At 34.8% G+C, this 13,447-nt stretch overlaps 1 protein-coding gene across 7 annotated transcripts in view; it reads left to right on the forward strand.

The window, feature by feature from the left end:
• LOC150084231 (peripheral plasma membrane protein CASK-like) overlaps positions 1–13,447 on the forward strand; it is a 1,403,586-nt gene that overhangs the window by 1,342,953 nt on the left and 47,186 nt on the right. For all 7 annotated transcript variants that reach the window (XM_090375948.1, XM_090375952.1, XM_090375953.1 and 4 more), the window contains one exon: positions 8,972–9,052. In XM_090375948.1, coding sequence (XP_090232074.1) covers positions 8,972–9,052 — 81 coding nt within the window. The remainder of the gene's footprint in view (positions 1–8,971; positions 9,053–13,447) is intronic.

Genomic DNA, 13,447 nt, shown 5'->3' on the forward strand with positions numbered 1-13,447 from the left:
TAGCGAAGCATTGCCAAGGTCCCACAGGAGCTAGTTATTGTCGGTGACTCTATTGTCAGGGAGATGGGAAATATGTCGTGCAAAAAAGGATAGGTGGAATAGGACAAGGGTATGTCTGCCAGGGACAAAAGTTGATGATGTAGAGCAGATATCATCTTTTAAGGGCACAGAGTTGTTATTTGGTTTTTAGGAGCATTAGCAACTAAGGCTATATTGCTCTGGGGATATGCGGTGGTCATTCCCTGACCTTTCCGCATCCTCCGTATCTGGTGGTCACAGGCTGAAACCCTGGTCTAATCAAGAAGTGTGTGCTACGCACTGCTGCTCCTGCCCACCTGGCTACGGAGGTGCCAAGGACAAAAAGGATGACACCATTGTACATGTTGGCACTAACGATATGTAGTGTAGGAGATCTGAGGATTTACTTAACAAGTACAAGGCAATGTTGGGAAAAAGTCTCAAGATAGGATTAAATTTGAAAGTGTCTGCAATTCTGCCTGGCAACCCAAAGGTCGCAGGTTCAAATCCTGCCTTGGGCTTGGATCAGAGTAAAACGCAAAAACTTTGGGAGGTGCATTATGGCCACAGAAGCCGATGTGCCAACAACTAACAAAAAAAAAAAAGGAAGATAGGAGGGAGTATACGTTGAAAGCCTTAGCAATAAATTCAGCCCTTAAGAGTAAGAACAGGTTGATATATACTTGCATTTACTATAATGCTAGGAGCATTATCAAATATAATCAAATGCAGACATTGTAGGGATATTGGAAACATAGTGTCACTCAGACATAAAGATGCAGAGTTTGAACACAGAGAGTACAATGTGCACAAAAATGACAGACAGGAAGGAGGTGTTATGCTCTTAGTTAAGAAGCATATTAAATCTACAGAAGTTCATCCAGTCAACATGGGTGGCCAGTGTAATGTTGAGTCAATGTGGTGTGAAAGCAAAAATGAAAGTAAGAGTGCATAATGACTGTGATGAGTATAACAAACAGCTATACAGAGAAATACAGCAGGCCAATAAATTAGAATGTCTTATAATAGGACATTTTAACTTTCCAAATATTGATTGGAACTTGTGGGTTGTTCACTCAGACACTAGCAAGACTTTACTGAATTTATTGGATTCTACATCAGCATGTTAGAGAGGCAACAAGAGGAAGCAGTATTCTTCGTGTATTAGAATCTGCAGTTAAAAGATTCACTGGACAGCAGTGATTTCAATGTACTAATATGGACTTGACTTAAAGATGTAGTACCGTCAAAGGTAAAAGGAAAAGCTTTTGTAAGATTGACTACAGTGGTCTCAGACAGTTTTTAAATTCTATGCAGTGGGACCAACTGATGTGTAACCAACAGCAAATTCTTAATGATAAGCATTCAGGGAAGTAATCATAGAAGCTACTAAGCTTTTCATACCAACTAAGAAATACTGTTCAAGGCTTAGACCTACATAAATATCAGATAAACTGATAAGACTTGTGGCAAAGATGAAAAATGCATGGGATGCATATCAATTATTGGGTAACACAGAAACCAGTGGTAGATATAAACTAGTCTGCAATGAAATCACAAAGGAGGTTAGGCAAGCTAAGGCAGATTATGAGATATCTCTGGCAAAGAATGCAAAGAAAAGCAGCAAAGATTTCACCTGCTTATATTAACAATAGAAGGAAGGGGTTGAATTACATTCATGCAGTTAATATCATTCGTCTAACCTGCTTAGGTTGCTGAAAAACTGAATAGGTATTTTGCATCTACAGTCACATGAAGAATTCTTTAGGGAAGGAGATACCATAGGTTTATCAAACTCTAAGAGGGAGCTAAATGATTCTGTGGTCAATAGGAGGAAAGTGGAAGATAAATTGTTGAAACTAAACAAAAAAAAAAAAAGCATACAGGGTGGATGGAATCTATCCAGATATATTAAGAGAGGCAGCAAAGAAGATAAACAAACAAACACTTAACTATAATTAGAGACCATTTTTGAATTCAGAGGCCCCTATGGACCTCTGAATTCAAAAAGATGTGCAAATGTATTCCCAATTCACAGAGAGTGACATGAGTAATTACAGACCTTTTAGCTTAACTTCTTTTCCAGGGAACATAATAGTCTGATTAAAGTAATATTGCAGGATCATCTAGACAGGAATTCACGCGGGGTGGATGGGATCTATCCAGTTATATTAAGAGAGGCAGCAGAGGAGATAAGCAAACACTTAACTATAATTAGAAACCATTTTTGAATTCAAAGGTCCCTATGGACCTCTGAATTCAAATAAGTCAATGTAAATGAGTAATTACAGACCTATTAGCTTAACTTCTGTTCTGGGGAAAATAATAGTCTGATTAAAGAAGCATTGCAGAATCATCTAGACAGCAAGGAATTTATTTATACTGTAGTTACAGCTTGGATTTGTTAAGAGGTGATTTTGTGTGACCAGTCTGGTTGGATATTTTAAAGCACTAACTATGGAACTGTATACAAAAAACAATTTTGTTATCATATACTTGGATTTCAGGAAAGCTTTTGATACTGTTTCACATAAAAGACGGCTGTACAAATTGGAGAAGTGTGGCATTGAGTGCAAGTTGGTGGTATGGAGAAATGGATGGTTGAGTGGGAGAAGATAGAGAGTTGTTATTAATGGACACTGCTCTTTAAGGACTAATGTTATTAGTGGAATACTCCAGAGTTCAGTGGTTGCACCCAAAAAAGTTGCAATGGGAGTCACATGGTACATAATATGTGACCAGTTTTGTTTATTATGCACAGAGAAAATTTTTAATTTTTTTGAATTCTGCTTGCAGCATACCAGTATTTCATCTTTTCTTTATACATTGTAGTACTTACTTTATGTAACTTTTTAAATTTGTAATAAATATAGCGCAACCTTTGTATAACACGGGTGTCATTTGTCACAGGCCACAAATTTAATACCCACATTATAAGTGAAGCGTGTTGTTCACAAAAAAATCTTGCTTCTCCCCCCTCAATTTTTTTACATAAATACACTTTACTTAGTAAATAAATATTTTATTTATTAATGTTTTATGAGTATGCAGACTAAAAGACAAACAAAGAATTAAAGGTTATATCATTCCCTTTACAATCTACTAATACACAATGCTGTTATGAACTTACATTTTATGTATCCATCCTGAAATAGTTGTGTAATTAATATGCTGAAACTGATGACTTTTTTTTTCAGTACATAATTCTTAATAGTGGTTGGATGCAATGAATGTTCTCTATGCCATATATACTCTGATGTTCTAACCATGCCATAACCCTATTAATGTTTTCAAGCACATTGCTAATTTCTGGTGTTTTTTCTTTACATGAATCATTCACATTATCTTCTGAGTTACTCCCTATGTCACTGGCCTTCTGTTTATTGAATGATGAACAGTCTTGCCACTGTTCATAGAGGTTGCAATTTCTTCCTTGCTCAGGTAATGTGCAACGGGAGCTTCTGCATACACCTCAGTCCAAGCAGCCAGGTCATTTGCTTCAAGGCTGTCACCAAGTACATTGCAAGCAGCCTTTGCTTCGTATTCTAAAAATGCTGCTAATTCAAGGTTATTTATTATTGGTGATCTCATCTTTTCCAATACATTTTTTCCAGCAGTTTTCAATTGCTGGTGAACTTACTTTATTCCACACTAAGCCAATATTGTGTGTGAGTTTTTTCTGTGAGTTTGAAGCTGGACAGTAAAAGGATGCTGACTGGTTGCACCACATGTTCGAACTGCTTTGGAAGATAGAGTGGGAATTATAGAAGCCAATTCAGAAGAACAATGCCCGTGGAGGTATCTATAGAAAAGGCGTGCAGCAGCAGAAAGAGAATGTCTATGAGCCAGAGAGTGAAGAAACTCTGTTAGATTAGAGATGGGTCATTAATTAACATAACTACACTCTTTTGAATGGAATCTAGAAGTCAGATTGTGGGAACAATATTCCATGGTAGGGTAGATTTGCGATTTGTACAGAGTTAACAGCTGTTTGTAAGAAAAGTGACACTGAGAGCAAAAGAGAAAACCCAGTTTTGTAGATGCAAAGGAAGCAATATTTGTAATATGCTTATGCCAAGAGAGATTAGAAGGCAAGGTAATCACTAATAGAGATATATGATCTTGCCTAGAAATTAGAAACTAGAAGCTGACTGGGCTAGCCGGGTGGGTAAAGTGCCTGCCTGACAACTTAAAGGTCATGGGTTCGAATCCCGCCTCGGGCTTGGATCAGAGTAGAAAATGCGAAAACCTTGGGAGGTGCAATATGGCCACAGAAGCCGATGCGCCAACAACTAACAAAAAAAAAAAAAACTAGAAATGCCATTGAAGAGATAAGCATTGGAGCAGAAGAATCCTTTTTGCGAGATATAAAAAGCAAATTTGTTTTAGAAGGATTGAAACCAACTAACTTATCTTTGCCCCACTGGAGAATTACCTGGAGATTGACATTTAAGGAATTGGTAGTGGATATTTGAGAAGTCGAAGCTGTTTGTGCAGGTCAAGGTTTCTCAAACTGGAAGGTGGAATGCAATGTGCTATCATCAGCAAAACTATGAATAGGATTTCCAGCTAATGGAAGAAGTTGGAAAACAGGCCTTGGGCTTCGGGTTGCATATCACAAAAACTTTCTAGCAACAACCGACAAACTGATTTAAAATAAATAATATCTATATAAAATACTAAAATAGAGATAAAATATAAAATTAAATAAAAGCGTTAAAATACAATAAAATATGGACAAAACTAATAAAATATACAGTAGCTTTCAAGATGATGTGCCTCTTCATCAGCTTAGTCGGTGAATTGTTTATTGCAGTATACAGGCAGTTCCCGCTTTACGAGGTCCCCCCCCCCTAAATATCAACTATCAACAAAATCGAAAATATGAATGTTAAACATTCATAAATACCGCATTTCAAACCACACGTGTAGCTATACAATACGGTGTATACCCCGCTTTACGATATTAATCCGTTCCAGAGACACCATCGTATCATGAAAATATCGTAACGTGAACCCAATAACACGTTTTTTTTTTGTAATTAATCCCACAACCTCGGAAGTTGAAATTTTCACTATATAACTCTCTAAAAGGTCATTTTTATAGTGTAAATTGTATTAGTTACCAATTCAAATCATTAAAATGCACTACACTTTCATCATTATCATATGTTCTGTTATAAGAACCAATTTTGAACAGCTTTGTGTTGTGACCTCTGATTTCAGGAGGTCACAACCATAAAACAATAAAAACAATTTGCACTTTCCAGGTTATTGGGCTTTTCTGTTATTGCAAGCAATTATGAACGGAAAATATCGATAGCTGGAATTGTGTGGATTTTTACGTTATTTTGGCGAAATGTGTTACCCCTTTACTGAAATCTTCAATCGTATAAAAAAACAAATAAATTTTCAGAATCTTCTCTTCATTCCTTTTTTTTTTAAGCTTCGTATACTCCGTGCAAATCATGTTAGTTGCAATTTCTGCATTCCATTAAAAAATACTTATGCATACTATTTAAATTTATAAAGAAAAGAGAAAATTATCTTCAAAACAAATGCTTCTTGAAGCATTTCTGAAGAAGACGACTCCTTGTGCAACAAACCAAGTGCCGAGCCAATAATGAGTGATCAACAAGTGTGCATTTGGTCGATGATGAAGAATAAACGTTCTTTAACGCTTGTAAGTCATAAATAATTTATTTATTATTATAATTTGTAAATTGTGTAAATTGCTAGTTCTTGAGGTTTTATCAGCAATATAAGCTTGTCTGTAATCAATTGCTCATTATACATGATGAGTATAATGAGCAATTGTGAAGAGAAATAGAGTGGGCTAGAAAATCAGAATGTTTTATAATGGGGGATTTTAACTTTTCAGATATCGATTGGAACTTGTGGGTTGGTCACTCGCACACTAGCAAGACTTTTTTGGATTTATCAGATGACTGTTTTCTACACCAGCACGTTCGAGAGGCAACCAGAGGGAGTAATGCCCTTGATCTGATTATTAGCAGTGATTATTCATGCCTTAAGAATTTGCAGATAAAGGAACCACTGGATGACAGTGATCACAATGTACTGATATGGGAATTACTTAAAGACGTAACTATCATTAAGGCTAAAAGGGAAGGACTTTTCTTTCGTAAAAGTGACTACAGGGGTCTCAGACAGTTTTTAAATTCTGTACAGTGGGATCAACTGATGATGTTACCAATGTTGAATTCTAAATGGGAAGCCTTCAGGGACTTAATTTTGGAGGCTACTAGGATTTTCATTGCAACTAAGAAATACTGTTCAGGGTTCAGGCCTAAATGGATGTAAGATGAATTAATGAGGCTCATGGCAGAGAAGAAAAATGTATGGGATGCATATAAATTATCAGGCGACACAGAAGCCTATGGCACATATAAAATAGTCTGTAATCAAGTCACAAAGGAGGTTAGACAGAGGAAGGCAGATTACAAGAAATCTTTGGAAAAAGGATGCAAAGAGTTCTTTACTTATGTGAATTCTAGAAGGAAAGGGCCAATTAACATACATGGTTTGACAATTGATGATCATGCTGAGGTAGCTGATAAACTGAATGAGTATTTTGTATCTACACTCACACATGAGGAGTTATTCAAGGAGGGGAATGCCAGAAGTTTATCAAACTCTAAACAGTGAGCTAAGTGATTTTGTAATAACTGAGAGCAAAGTGGAGGAGAAATTGTTGAAGTTAAACATAAGGAAGGCATCTGTGGTGGACGGGATCTATCCAGTTATATTAAAGGAGGCAGCAAAGGAAGTAAGCAAACCCTTAGCCATAATTATGAGAGCTTCCTTGTAATCAGGGGAGATCCTCATGGACTGGAGGTGTGCAAATGTATCACCAATTAACAAAGGGGGCTCAAAAGGTGACACAAGTAACTACAGACCTGTTAGTTTAACTTGTGTTCCGGGGAAAATATATAATGGAGTCACTGGTTAAAGAAGTATTGTAGGATCATCTAGACAAGACTACAGTAATAGTTAAGACACAGCATGGGTTTGTTAAAGGGAGGTCTTGTCTGACCAATTTGATTGGATAATATGATGTGGTCACAAATGAACTGAATGTCAAAAATAATTTTGTTATCATATACTTGGATTTCAGGAAAGCTTTTGATACGGTTGCACATGGAAGACTGCTATACAAATTGGAGATGTATGGCATTAAGGGTATGTTGCTACATTGGATAAAGGGATGGTTGAGTGGGAGACGACAGAGAATGGTAATCAATGGCTGCTGCTCTTCATGGACAGATGTTATTAGTGGAGTTCCCCAGGGTTCGGTGCTAGGTCCATTGTTGTTTTGTGTATTCATCAATGATATTGATGAAGGTATATCAGGGTTAATGTCCAAGTTTGCGGATGATACAAAGGTTGGCAGGGTTGTTAACGACATTAAAAACAGTATACTACTCCAACTGGATCTAGACAAGTTGGGCAAATGGGCTGAGAAGTGGCAACTGAAGTTTAACATTGACCATTGCCTTGTACAACGGGATAATCACCTCCCTGTTCCTGCTAGCAAAATTCCTATATATCATTGACAAGACTCCGTGACCTGCCCTGTCAACCCTGCTCAGCAAACTTCATATTTGACTGCACAATTACCCCCAATCTTTTTCACTTTCCACTTCCCTGAGTGTAGTACCACACAATTGGTACGTTTCTCTTGGGTTATTGCTACCCATATGCAGTACTTTGCATTTGTCAATGTTAAACTTCAGTTGCCACTTCTCAGCCCATTTGCCCAACTTGTCTAGATCCAGTTGGAGTAGTGTACTGTCTTTACTGTTGATCCAATATGCCATTCGTATGCGATTTAGCCTAGAGTACATGGGTTGAAGGAGAGGGGGAAGTGAACCAATATCATAAATAAACTCGCTTCCTTGTATAAATGTTTTTTGATAATTATCAGTATTTCAAAATATTATTATTAAAATAAATGACCATGGATTTGCGGTTGAAAAATGGAACTTTAAAATGAGAAGCAAGTACTTCTAGTAGTGCAACTGTGGTCGATGAAAATGAACACAAAGTGAGGATGAACAATTGCAGCCTTTTGTTCCCCAAAAATCCGAACTTAAAAAAACAGGAACCAACAAATAAAGGATCAAAATGAAAGTATGATGACAGTTATTTGAATTTCTGCTTTACATGTGTTGGAAATAAAGATGCTCCTGATGCACAGTACATCATATGCTGTTTTTGCGCCACAAAAATTCAAAATCAAATCAAATCAAACGTCATATGTAATAAAATATTAGCAAACAGTTCTTTGGCTCCTGCTAAACTTGTGTTCTGTAAATATATTGTGAGATGAAAAGTGTTCAGTGACTAAAAAAGTTTGGGAAACGATGGTGTACAACATTCATAGAGGGGTAGCCGAATACCTTTGATCATAGAGTATATCTTGTATAAAATACAAGTTCTTATGTTAATCTTCCCAGCAAAATTATATTGTTAATTACATTTTTCAAAGTGTCCCCCTTTCCTTCTTATAATAATCACAAACAATAACTGTTAAGCACCTAAAACAGGAAGGAAAGGGAGGAACCTTCTGAAACATAGTGATTAATCTGAATAACGATGTAATATGATGTTCAGAATAAAAATTTTCTAGTTAATATGGCATTAATATCATAATTATTGTATAATTATAGTAAGGCCCTATGTGAAGATGACATTGTAAAGAATAATATATGTATAATACATTGCATTTTTATATTTCTTAAAACTTAAATTGCAAAATCAGGCACTCTAATGATTTATAAACCATCTATAATTTTAAAATAATTTTATCAGAAACATCATCCATTAATAATCATTAAAAATCAAAATAATAAAAAATACAAAAATATTGTTAATCCAAATTTGAATGTAAAAATTACTTCTATAATTATGTTTTCATTATTGCTTTTAGGGGCACATGGTGTAGGAAGGAGGCATATCAAAAACACCCTTATCAGTAACCATCCAGATAAATATGCCTATCCTATACCACGTAAGTATTATATATATAGATATTAACTTCAGCTACTTTTTAAATTTATAGTATATCATTGTTTTATTTTAAAATATGAAAAATGTCTATTCTATAAAATATCTAAATTAATTAATATAATCAATTGACATTTTAATAATATGAGTTTTGTGTATTGAATATATGAGATTGGTTGAAATATGAATGAGAACTTTTTTTTATTTATTTATTACTGGATTAGTAACTGTTTTCCAGGTATGTTGGTGGTAAATGTCCACCAAAAAAATAAATAAATAAAAACTTAATATATCTATTCGAATTAAGTCAGTATGATTTTAACCTTTGATCTTCATCATTAATTACATTTGAATTGCAGAAATCTGCATAAAACAAATTGGATATCTTACTATTAGGTATGGAAAGTCCAGTGCATCCATTTCAATAAACAAATTTGTAGACTAGCGCTAGAGGTGTAACAAGTATACTCTAGTATTCCCATCTCTTTGGGTTTTGATTTTGTGTTTTTATTGTTTATTGTTACTGAGGGGGTGCCTCCTTAGCCAGGTGAGCAGGAGCAGCAGTGCGTAGCACACGCTTCTTGATTAGACTGGGGTTCGAGCCCGTGACCACCAAATACGGAGGGTGTGGAAAGGTCAGGGAATAACCACCGCATATCCCCGGAGCAATATGGCCTTAGTTGCTAATGCTCCTAAAAACCAAATAACAATCAAACAACAAATGTTGGTGAGGCAGATGATCAGCAATTTATAGTTCCTGAGTGCAGTAATTAACACTGTACATTATAATTATTAGATAAACTTCTAAGAATTAACAGTTGGAAATTCCACTAATTCATTATATGTTTATAATGAAGCAACCAATAGATAATTTTCCTAGAAAATTGATTGTTAGGTCAACACAAAGAAAGATGTTATAAAGATATTGATTTCAAAACAGTTCTTCTAGCAGCTTGTTTGCAGTTCCCCCCAGTTTTGTGATGATCACTTTACATCACAAGCAAAGATTTTTTTTTTCTCTTTAATATTAATTTTTGGCAGTGTCAATAGATAATATTTCTTCAATTTTTTTTTGTTATTTTTTTACCAGATAAGTTGCACATCCAAGAGGGTTTTCAAAAAATAATCTGCTGTAAGTAGCATGCTGGTTTTTTTTTTTTTAAATTTTTCAGATAATGTAAGATGGATGCAGAGTTTATCTTTGGTTAAGTCAATTCTCCAACAAAATGCAAACCTGTCTTTGTGCATAACTAAAGAGAAAAGTAACTGTTGTAAACACAAGATAAATAACAATATAAACTGTTTAAAACATGGAAGGTTTCATGTTGCAGAGAAGCCTGAAACCTAGTTTTTCACATCATGCAGTAAATCAAAAAGTTACAATGCTTGTTTTAGAAAACTAATCATGCTTATCACGATTTCAAAAAAAAAAAAAAAAAAAAAAATATATATATATATATATATATATATATACACCATAATTAGATGATAACAGAAATCAATAGCTCAGCCTAACATGGGTTGGATATTTTGTAGGGGTTTAGCCCTCGACAAAGTCCCTTGCAAAATACCGTTCCCACGTAAGGCTTATTATATTAATTATCTTATTATTATATATGCTTTTTCATGTATGCCGGGGGTACTGTTGGCTTGAGGCTGCATCGATTTTCAAACCATGGAGGGCACTTACACTATAACTTATCTAATTATGGCATATCTAACATCCGATGTAATGTTCTATCGCTTGATGGCATTAATCGGTTCGTTCTATATTTAACACTTAATATTTAAGTTTTAACTTTATAATTTAAACTCTGTAATATTTTGATTCTATCTATAGATATATATATATATATATATATATATATATATATTTTTTTTTTTTTTTTTAAATTGAAACTATTTTACAACAGACTATACTTTTCTGCTTCTTTTCCAGCCTGATTATAAAATTTCAATTTACATAAATGTTTCATACATAAATATTTCTTGAGTCTTCAATAGAGAAATTAAAGAAAGCAATTTTTTTGAAGGTAAGTTGAGTTTCAGTTGTGTGGATAAGATGGTTGAAGAGAGCAGAGGACCTAAAAGTTGATGGGGCCAAAGGATTTCACACATACTCAACTCAGGATGCACTAATTAAAACTTAGTGTAAAACTGATTTTAAAAATTTTTAAACATTTAAAATCAGTAAAAGTAACAGAAATGTTTCTTTGGTGTAACATGTATATTTTTATAAATAATACATACCTCCTGTTATAAGAGATTATAACAGGTGGTATGTATTATATGTAATGTGTGGTATATCACAGTAATAATTAAATTTTTTGTATAAATTTTCATAATAATAAAAAAGACTCATTTAAATGATTATTTTTTTAAACTTAACTATATTATTCACTTTTGTAAATATACACAGGTTTTTTGATATTATTAGGTGGAAAGACAACATTAACAATAGCAGGCAAGACTAGTTTAATCATTACTACTCAATGTTTTGTCTGAAAGGGTCATACCAAATTGTTTTATTATTATTATAGTCGCTGTTTAATGAAAATTTTGTGAACGTTTTTACTAAACTGAAAACTTACTGTTATGGTAATTATCCTAAACACAGGTGTATAAGCAGTGCAAAGCCTTCAACAAAGGTTATATCATCATCAGCCATTTTCAATCCACTGCAGGATGAAGGCCTCTCCAGCAACTTTCCAGTTCCTTCTGTTTTGAGCACTGGCCATCCATTTACTACCCACAAACTCATGAATTTCATCTATCCATCTCTGCCTTTATCTTCCATGTTTTCTTCTAGCTCCTCTTGGGTACCATTCTGTTATTTTCTTAGTCCATCTGTCATCATGTCTTCGAGCTATGTGCCCTGCCCAAGACCATTTTAGTTCTTTAGTTTGGATAAGAATGTCCTTTACTTGAGTTTGCTGCCTAATCCACGTGTTTCTCTTCTTATCTAACAGTCTGATTCCCAATATAATTTGTTCCATTCTTCGCTGTGTAGTTCTCAGCTTCTCTTCCATTCTTTTGGTGAGTGCCCAAGTTTCACTTCCATAAGTCATGGTGGGGAGTATACATTGGTTCATTATTTTACGTTTCAGACAAACTGCGATATTGCTCTTCAGTATGTGACTATATTTTCCTGAATCCATCCAAAATTTATTCTTCTCTTGACTTCCAGCCATTTATCATTATTATAGCTAATAACTTGTCCCAGATAAGTATATGACTTCACCTTTTCAATTACTGTTCCTTCAATCATTATTTCCCTTTCTGTGACATACTTGTTCATCATTACTTTTGTTTTAGCCATATTCATCTTTAGTCCAAAATCCTTACTAACTGTGCATAACTGATTAAGATTTTCCTCTAATTCTTTTGGATTGTGGCTTATGACCACAATGTCATCTGCAAATCGTAAATGGTTTAGGTACTCTCCGTTCACATTGACTCCTTTCTGCGACCAGTCTAATCTTCTGAAAGCTTCCTCAAGGGCAGAAGTAAACAGCTTCGGAGATATTGTGTCTCCTTGTCAAACTCCTTTCTTGATTTTAAATTTGCTACTGTCTTTGTCTAGTCTAATAAAGGAGGTAGCACTCTCATATATTTTCTTCAAAATCATAATATATGGGGTATCTATGCCTTGTCTTTCCAGTGCCCGAAACATTGCCTTATGCTGTATGGAGTCAAATGCCTTTTCATAATCCACAAATGCCAGGCATAATGGTGTTTTATATTCATTTGCTTTCTCCATTAGCTGTGATATTACGTGAAGGTGATCCATAGTTGAGAATCCTGTCCTAAACCCAGCTTGCTCTTTCGGTTGATTCTCATCAAGTATTCTTTCTAATCTGTTAGTAATGACCCTTGTGAACAACTTGTAGATGTGGGATAACAAGCTAATTGGTCTATAATTTCCAATTTCTGATTTATCTCCTTTCTTATGCAGCAAAACTATGATTGCATTATTCCACTGCTTAGGCATCACACCTTTTATAATGCACTTTGTGAAGAGCCTTGCCAGTTTTTGTGTTATTTCTCTTCCTCCCAATTTTAACAACTCTACAGTAACTTCATCTTCCCCCGGGGCTTTCCGATTCTTCATTTTCTTCAATGCATGTTCTACCTCATCAGGAAGAATATCGGGTATGTCGTATGTGTTGCTACTTTGCAATCCATCTTCCCCACTGCTGGTATCATTCCCTCGCTCCTTGTATAATTCTCTATAGTAGTCTTCTTCTATTTGAACTATGCCTTCTCTGCTGTTTATAAGTACACCATCGCTATTCTTCAGTTTCGGTATCATTTGTCTTTCCGTATTACTGCTCATGGCTGCTGATTTAAATCCTTTGTTTTCCCTTAATGCTTGTTCTACTTTTCTTGTGTTAAATCT

This window comes from Mastigoproctus giganteus, chromosome 6 (genome assembly GCF_048544385.1).
Source record: "Mastigoproctus giganteus isolate SK-2022 chromosome 6, ASM4854438v1, whole genome shotgun sequence".
NCBI lineage: Eukaryota > Metazoa > Arthropoda > Arachnida > Uropygi > Thelyphonidae > Mastigoproctus > Mastigoproctus giganteus.